This window comes from Eurypyga helias, unplaced genomic scaffold (assembly GCF_000690775.1).
Source record: "Eurypyga helias isolate BGI_N326 unplaced genomic scaffold, ASM69077v1 scaffold42229, whole genome shotgun sequence".
In the NCBI taxonomy this organism is placed as follows: Eukaryota; Metazoa; Chordata; class Aves; order Eurypygiformes; family Eurypygidae; genus Eurypyga; species Eurypyga helias.
The window spans coordinates 19,675-28,022 of NW_010270852.1; the positions used below are offsets into that span (position 1 = coordinate 19,675).

At 47.7% G+C, this 8,348-nt stretch overlaps 1 protein-coding gene across 1 annotated transcript in view; it reads right to left on the reverse strand.

Annotated features, from left to right (window-relative positions):
* Window positions 1–4,371: 4,371 nt before the first annotated feature.
* Window positions 4,372–8,348, reverse strand: part of NUDT1 (nudix (nucleoside diphosphate linked moiety X)-type motif 1) — a 4,788-nt gene continuing 811 nt past the window's right edge. Inside the window, exons 2-3 of the mRNA XM_010158609.1 lie at window positions 5,075–5,220; window positions 4,372–4,858 (exon numbers count right to left, since the gene is read on the reverse strand). Of these exons, the coding sequence (XP_010156911.1) occupies window positions 4,686–4,858; window positions 5,075–5,220 (319 nt within the window). The 3' untranslated portion in view covers window positions 4,372–4,685. The remainder of the gene's footprint in view (window positions 4,859–5,074; window positions 5,221–8,348) is intronic.

Sequence of the window (8,348 nt, forward strand, 5' to 3'; positions counted from 1 at the left end):
TATTTGGATTTGATTTCCTACCGCTAGACCTTAGTGCGAAACAGGTAGGATTTGCTAACCCAGCTGGGTCGGGTCAGTGCTGCTGTGTGACAGGGATTTTCCCTGCGGGGTGGGCTGTATTGTTGGCGCGTTTCAGCTCACGGTTGCAGGGCAGCCTAGGGACTTGCCAATATTTTTTAGTTTGGGGCCAAAGACAACTGGATTCAGGTACTCAGAGGAGTTAGCCTGGCATAAATGAGAAAATAACTGAGTAAAACACTCCTTAATTGTGATTCACTCGTGCTATACGAGCAGAACAGCTACAGGGTAGTGTGTTTGTTTTCCGGAGGCTGTGACAATCTGTTAGTAGCTGTTGAGGGCTGTTGGAGAGCTGCTGACCCGACGGCTGGTGTTTTTGGTCTAATATCAGATGAAGTATCCTGTTACACCAGCAGACTGGGACATAATGCTGATACAGTTCATCAGCACAAAGTCAGTATTTATCAGGACATTCCTGTTGTTCTTTTTTCCCGGCTGTGGGTAGCATTGGAGTGTGTTTGTGAAGGAGAGAAGACGAGTGACAGTCCCCTGAAGATAGCACGGTCCCTGGTAGTGGGGTTTTCAGAATGATTTGTGCTTGGGATAAAGGGACTAAACATTCTCCATCTTTCACTTTGTACCTCTGGTGACTTTCCCTCATGAGGCAAAGGGTAGAGGGAGGAGAACCTGCACGTCATGCCACCTTAGGGGAAATTGTGCGGATCCTCCGGAGCAACTGATAAGCGAAGAAACTGCAGACACGCAGCAAAACTCTACGTGAACAGGACTACCCTGGGCCGAACTTCTCTGGGGCCAAAATAGCTGCCAAAGAGGAATTTGAGACTTGGCTTCGTAGCATTTTCTTTGAGTGGGTAAAAAGGAAGTACATTAACAAGGATGAGTGCTCACTGTCAAACTGGAACCGTTACAGTATTTTCCCTTTGGGGAACTTCCCCATTAGCAGGAAATATATTTAAATCCTCCAATCATTAAAGCTTTTTGCTTTCTTTTTTTATTTAGAAAAGTTAGTGCAACATGAAGCTCTTCCTAGACCAGGTGGAAACTATGGGTTAGTTTCTTCAGCTAGGAAGGAGATAAGTTACTTGCCCAGTTTCATGAGACTAGCATGACCATCACAGGCAGCCCTGAAAATGCGGTAAATGTGGGTGAATTTCTTGGGTGCTGGGCCTTAAGGAGCGCGTAGGGTGTCCTGTTTAACCACCTTGCTCAGAATGCATTATTAAGAGCTTTTGATAACAATCCGAATGTTAACTCTCTTCTGAGACTTTCCTCCTGGCCTCATCCCTTGAAATGGACCAACTGCCAATGGCCGTGATGGATTTGATTCTCTCCTTGAGATTTCCCAAGTGACGGAGAAGAGATTCTGCTCACAAGCCAGAGCAGACTGGCTGGGGAGGGAAATGTTTCTACAGCACAGGAACAAAGAAGATGCTATCTCAAGCACAGCATGAAAGATTTCTCTGCTTGACCTTGTCTTGATGAGGAAGATTGTTTGTGGTTGAAGCACGGAAAGCATGTTATCACGTTTTTAAGTGCCCTTCATTTGTTGCATCTTCAGAGGGTGCTGGCTGGTTATGGACTGCCGTTTGCTTCGTCTTGGGACCCATCGTCCCTCATTTAGCCTTGTTTGCCTGATGTGGATTTAAAAACAAACATCAAAACCACATTTGGGCTTTAGACTAACTCCTCTTTCCTGTTCTCCTTCAAAGAGAATTCTGCAGTCCAAATGCAGAGACTGTAATAATGATAAACACAGACCACATGACTGCTAAAGAAACTGGAATTATGCCGTTTTGAGAAAACACCCGCTCCTCCTCAGTCTGCCCTTGCCTCTTAGAGGAGAGTGGTTGCGGGGTGGGGTTTTCTTGGTTTGATTTTACTCTGTTCACCTTGTCTTTTGGGAACAGAGGCCTGGGATTCTCAAAGCTGATACAGTTAACGGCACTTTGGGAGTTCATTTCATGCTGCCTCGTCCCTAAAGACGTGCACGCGCTATTTCAGGCAACCCTTCGTTTGCAAACCCTTATTGCTGGGAAACTGGTCAGCGTGCAAATAGCACTGTTGTGTTTGCCTCAGGATGTGAGGGATTTCCTTACTGCATGTGTCCCGTTTTGTTGAGGGATCTGTCGGACTTGGAGAGCAGCATCAGGTACAGCTTGCTTCCTCTAGAGGAATGCAGCGGGGAATCAGTCCAGTTGACTTCAGTTGCCTCTCCCGAGTCAGCGCAGGGGAAACAGTTCCGGTTCCCTCCGTGCTATTGCCTGCTGCAGCAAACAGCCTAGCTGTATGCCAGGGCGAGGACAAGACTCGGTGACGTTGGTTGCGTTGCTGGTAGCTGGGCGGATTGCAATAAACACTACGCAAACCAGAAGAGTCCGTGCTGCCTACCCAAGAACCGATGCTCCCACAAGATGTAGCGCCAAAGAGCTAACGTGCCTTCTTGAACGGAAGCTTTCCGTGTATTGCTTGAGGTCGTGGGGACTTCCGTGTGTTCAAATCTCTAATGGTAGAAAAGGCCTCCAACCTTTCTGTCAGTGTCTCTGTCAAATCTGTCCTGGAGGTACCAGGGTAGTAAACAGCTGAGAACCTGAAAACTGTTTTATCAAAAGGGCTATGTTTCTGTCACTCCTGACTCCTGCTTCAAGCTGTGAAGTGGCAATATACAGGGTTTTTGACCAGTACCACGTGTTGAAAGGCTTTCCAAACTCTAGTACAACCTTCCTCTTGGATCCTTCTTTCCCTCTCCCATCTCCCTTGCAAGTGGCTTCTCCTAAGCAGTAACGTGATGTCAACAGTGCCTTGCTGCATTCCAGGGCTTTTACTCTTCTACTTTGATCATGCAAGGGTGTAATTCCTGGCATTTGCAACAGGCTAACTTACACTCCTTGGTTTGTGCCGTTTCCTAAAAGCCAGAGATGGCCAGCCGGGGACAGGACTTGTTTGAAACGCGTCACTCTCCACCGCTGCAGCGGGAGCAATGGCATCACCACTCTGACGTGAGCTCAGAGTTAGTGCTGGTGAAAGCATCTCCGTACACGGATTGAACTGACTGGAGAAGGCGGGATCGGAAATGGAAGTGCAAGCCTGAGCTGCACTTGTTCTTTTCCTGCCTAAACTCCTGGAGGAACACAAAGTAATTCGCTCTCTCTCACCATGCAACTTGGTTTTCACCAGGAAATAAATCCAGATAACGTAACAGGTATCGGCTGCCAGTCACTCCCATTCCTACCAGGCCGTAATATCTGACATCCTGCTACAAGCTGCCTATCCCTTTGTGCTCGTTTTCTCTCCTCTACTTGCCTCAAGCCATTCTCTCCATTAGAACAGCCAGAAACCCCTTACTGCCGTGTCAGCAGAGGTGAGTATCAAAAACTCTAAATAAGCTGGAGTGCAGCACAGAAGGAAAAGTGAGAGTCTAAGGTGTTAACTCTTGTCCTCTCGTTCTGAGCTGGGGCTTACTGAGCATATGAAGAAGGGCATTTGTGAGTGGTATGAGTTATTTGGAACGGCTGGAGGGAGACAAGAAGAAAGAGTTTTGTTCAGAGGGGGGTGAGTTTTGTCTGCCTGGAATATCCTGTATCTTTGCTTTGCTCAAATAGCCTTATGTATGAAGCACTTTATCCAAATGCAGGAATTAAAGAACTATTACTACAGCTGGTAGACTGGAAATGTTTACAGATCCTATATTACATTCCAAGATTCTGTCTGTGTTTATATGTATTTGTAAAAGTGTTTTAAAAAACAAACGAACAAACCCAAACCACACTTGTGTAAGAAGTTACATATGTGACGTCTTATTTCTAGCAGTTTGCTTAAGCGTTTGCTGCCCAGCACGGAGTTGGGCTGACCTGAATGCCAGCAGGTCACCTGCTGCCAGCGGGTGGCAAAGCCTGCAGCCAGAGGGGATGGCACTGTGTGACACGGACTTGCTGAAAGTTGATTTTGCTCAGTGTGTTTTTACCTGAAACGCTCAAACCGGTTCAAGTGCGTGGCAGGAGCTGCGGGAGTGAAAGCAGGGCTCCAGCAGTGCCACGGCTACCTCTGACTTTTGTTTGCTTAACTGCCATAACTTTACGCTACTTTCAGCTGGAGAATCCTAAAGGGATCTCCACCTCAACTTTTCAAAAGGCTTTCACAGCGCTGGTCCAGCCTCGCCTTGTCCCAGGAGGTAACACTGAGTAGGGAACTGTAGAGGAACTGGCACAGACACAGTCCACTTAACGTTGCTGTGCAAGGAAGCCAACTCCTGAAAGGCCCTTAAACAGTCTAGAAGGCAGCCAGCAGTCTACAGCAGAATGACACGTGCTTTTACTAAAAAATATTTTTAATTTTTAAAAAATATTTCCAGTCAGGAGGGAAAAGCCTAAAATATTAGCCACCTACAAAGAAAAGGGTTAACACTAAATTTTTAGTAGTCGTGATCACATAACCACTGAAGCAGATCACAGCTAGGGACTTCACGGCGTGGAAAACTTCATCACTTCTATTTCTGCTCTAAGAAACCCCCTTATTTTCCTTACTTCCCAGTGACGTGGCAAGTAAGTCTCCTTGGCAGGACTGCTGAGAAAGGAGACCCTTTCGAGTAGTACTCGTGGTGTTCTAGCCCAATGTGGGCAGCAGCACGTGGGTTGAATGCTTCCGCTTTCTTAAACTTCCTCCACTTCTTTCAGGGTGTGCTCCAGGATAGTATCTTGTCCCTGGAACTTAAAATAGCCACGAAACAACTTTTTCTGAAGCAGCAGGGGAAACCAGTAGATATCATCTGCCCACATGTGATTGAATGGCACCTCGTCCAGCTGAAACCATTGCGGACGCATTTCTGGTGGGAGAAAACAGAAGAACTTTGTGTGAGACTCTGTCTCTTGGGGGTTTTGCTGCCTAGACATGAAATATCTGTCAACAAGCGGCTTCCCTCCACAGCCCAGCTGCCTCCCTTCTCAAAGGGATTTCGGCATGAACAGTTCTGCATTCCTTAAGGGCAGTGCTGTCTCGGAAAAGAATGCACATCCTTCCTTCCCCGCCACTAGCTACCTACCATCGCTTTCTGTTGGCTCTCCATGAAAATGATCTGCCCGGAAAATGTGAACTTCCATGAGTTCAGAGTTGCCTACAAATTCAAATGTGATCTGACCCATCTTCTGCAAGGTGTCCACAGTCAGCCCGCTCTCCTCCAGGAGCTCCCTGCACAACAGAAAGACTTATTTACATGAAAGTGAGCAGTGGGAGAACTAAAGAAAAAGCACTCAGTAGCTTTGCTTGCACATTCATCACCCTTCCAGCGAAGCAAAGTGAAAGCTGCACCTGTAAAACAGAGCAGGGCACAGCCTGCAGAGCAAAGCGAGTCCTGGCTGGCACCAAAGTTACTACCCTACTCACACCACAGTGGAGCCGCATCAGACTGGCTCGTGTGTTGTTCCAAGCTCCTAAAGGCTGTCAGGAAAATAAGCTACCTTGGAAGGGGAAGATTCATGAAAATTGGCTGGTTAGTAAAATTTGCACTCCTTGCAACATGACAGACTGAGATTAGCTAGAATTCTGCTAACACTTGTATGACTGGAGCTGGATGTGGCTTAAGATACGCTTCGTTGAGACAGGAAAAAGGCTTTGCCATCTAGTTTTTAGAATTGTAGGCCAGCAGGTAATAACCACAGACTCATAGAATGGTTTGGGTGGGAAGGAACTTTAAAGCCCACCCAGTCCCACCCCCTGCTATGGGCAGGGACACCTTCCACTAGACCAGGCTGATCCACAGCTTCTCTGGGCAACCTGTCCCAGTGCCTCCCCACCCTCTCTGGGAAGAATTCCTTCTGGATGTCCCATCTCAATCTCCCTCTTTCTCTTTAAACCCGTTACCCCTTGTCCTGTCACTACAGGCCCTTGTACAAAGTCCCCCCCAGCTTCCTTGTAGCCCCTTCAGGCACTGGAAGGTGCTATAAGGTCTCCCCGGAGCCTCCTCTTCTCCAGGCTGAACACCCCCAACTCTTCCAGCCTGTCCCCATGGCAGAGGTGCTAGAACATCCCTACTTGCTACAAAATCAGCTAATTCCGAGGCTAACTGGCGCTTATTTACGTAATGCTACACCCCGCATGAACGTTAGGAATACCGTCTCCCATCCAAATGCTGTACCAATAAAGCACTTGTGTAACCTTTCCATTTCTGCTCCTTGGAAGTACAGGAAGCAGAACGAGGCGCAGGAAGGCAGGACTGAGAGCGCCGTGAGAGACCTGCCAGGCAGCTCTTTTCCATGCCCCCCCAGTGCATGGCTCCGTGAAGCAAATTCAATTACTTGCTCCCTTTATGCTACGCACTTAGGGCTTTTTTTACTTTTACCTGTCTCTAACAGAATCAGCACAGCGTGAAGTTACAGCTTTTCTAATGTACAAAACCAAGGAATACTTTGAAACAGCATATCTTCAGTTAAGGCTAATAATTAATGCAGTTACATGTTTGGCAGTAACTTAACAATTTTAAAGCGTAAAGGAAATGATCTTTAAGGCTCCAGCTTTCTTTGGCATCAATTTCACAGATCCCATCCTTCAAAATTATATTCCAACTTAATGTCTTAGCTAATTTTAGTTTGTCTTCCTGAGAAACTCTCCATGTGTAAAACAGAAGCAGTTTTCCAGCAACAAAGCTAAAAGCCTCGTTTCCCAGGCTGCGATAACTGAACAAAGCAGCCCAACTCTGCTGTGCTTCTCTGAGCAATTTATGTCAGCTGCTGGGCTCCATGTGTAGGATGGGGAAGCGTCACAGGTAGCAAACTAGGAAGAACGCACTAGCTACACAGTCCCCTTGCAAGATGTGCCAAGGAAGAGCAGAGGGTGCCCAGGTGCTCACGGGAACGTGACCCACTGGAGGGCAGAAATCTTACCGATACAGGAAATGTGTTCGTTTTTCAGCTTAATATTTAACTACCTGTGCTGTGAGGACACTTCACACCTTGTGCCTCTGCACACCCAACAGCTACAGGGAACCACGGCATAAAACCTCAGCTCTGAATACAGAGTGGTGCAAGTGAAGCTTGATTTGGACCGCGGGACACCTCCAGGAGGAGAGCTGCCCCCCGGGCTGCCACCGTGTCATTCCCACTGGGAAGGTGGGCTGCATGCCTGGCTGGCCCTGGCTCCGGGGACTGCCTCCTGCTCCGTGGACCTCGGCAGCAATCGGCTGGGCCGTTCCGCTGCAAACTGACCAGCTGTGTCCAAAGGGCTGAGGATGGGGCTGTGCCTGAGACCTCTGAAACTTCTATCGCTTGGCACCTCGTATGGGCTGAAGCTCCGGTTTCTAACTGTGGGCTGGCACAGATAAACGCACACCTAGGAAATGAAATGCTAAATGAAATCATTAGATTTACACAGCAGTCAGTGGCTGTGTCAGCCCAGCAAATGAAGGCTTGATCTGAGTAACAAAACCGATCTCCCATCACTCACAGATGGTAGATTACATGAAAGGCCACGATGTAAGCATGAGGTGTGTTAACGCTGTGCACTGCTGGGTGCACACCTGTGTAGAGGACCCTTCTGTCCCCTGGATTAGCTCACCACAGAACCCAGGCAGTTGCACTGGCACAGCTGAGGTGGCGGTTCGGGGCAAAAGCTGTTAGGTAGCTGTTGAGCACACCAACACTGAGCTTCCTGCAGGTGCGAGAGCCATTTGGGGCGTGTATCAGAAGTGAGGAGGTGGCCAAGTGTGGCTTTGTATCAGCAACGTTCACTTAAAGAACGAGGTACCTCATTTTTAGAGTGCAGCAATTCAGCTGCGATCTGCTCTTTCATTGTAATGACTAGACAGAACAAAGAACTTCAAGAAATCAGTACTAAAAGCTTCAGAAATGGTACTGTACCTCTGTTCTGATGGAATTTGATTCCCTAACTCACCATTAGGGCTTAAAAATGCTGCCATGCAGTCAAATAATAAATTTCTACAGTGCCTTTCATATGGGACCCCTAAGAATTTCTACTCTTTTGTCACTACATTTTCACACAGTACTAAAAATGCTGCTGGAAGGTAGTGTCTGTTCAACGGCTTCAAAATTTAAACAATAATCAGTACGTTGGCATAAGCTGTAATTCTGCTATACAGCCAAAATGAAACTCTGCACCTTCCTGACCAGGGCAAGATCCTCTGTCCACCCCTAGCAGACTGATTCTGAGTTTAGATCAGAGTCCAAGAGGTGGGAGGGAGGACCCTCAGTAACTTTGCATTACTCACAGGCTGGAGGACAGTTGGCTCCCTACATAGTACAGAGGAGGAGAGCCACGAGCATGCTCCGAGGGCTGGAGCCCCTCTGCCATGGGGACAGGCTGGG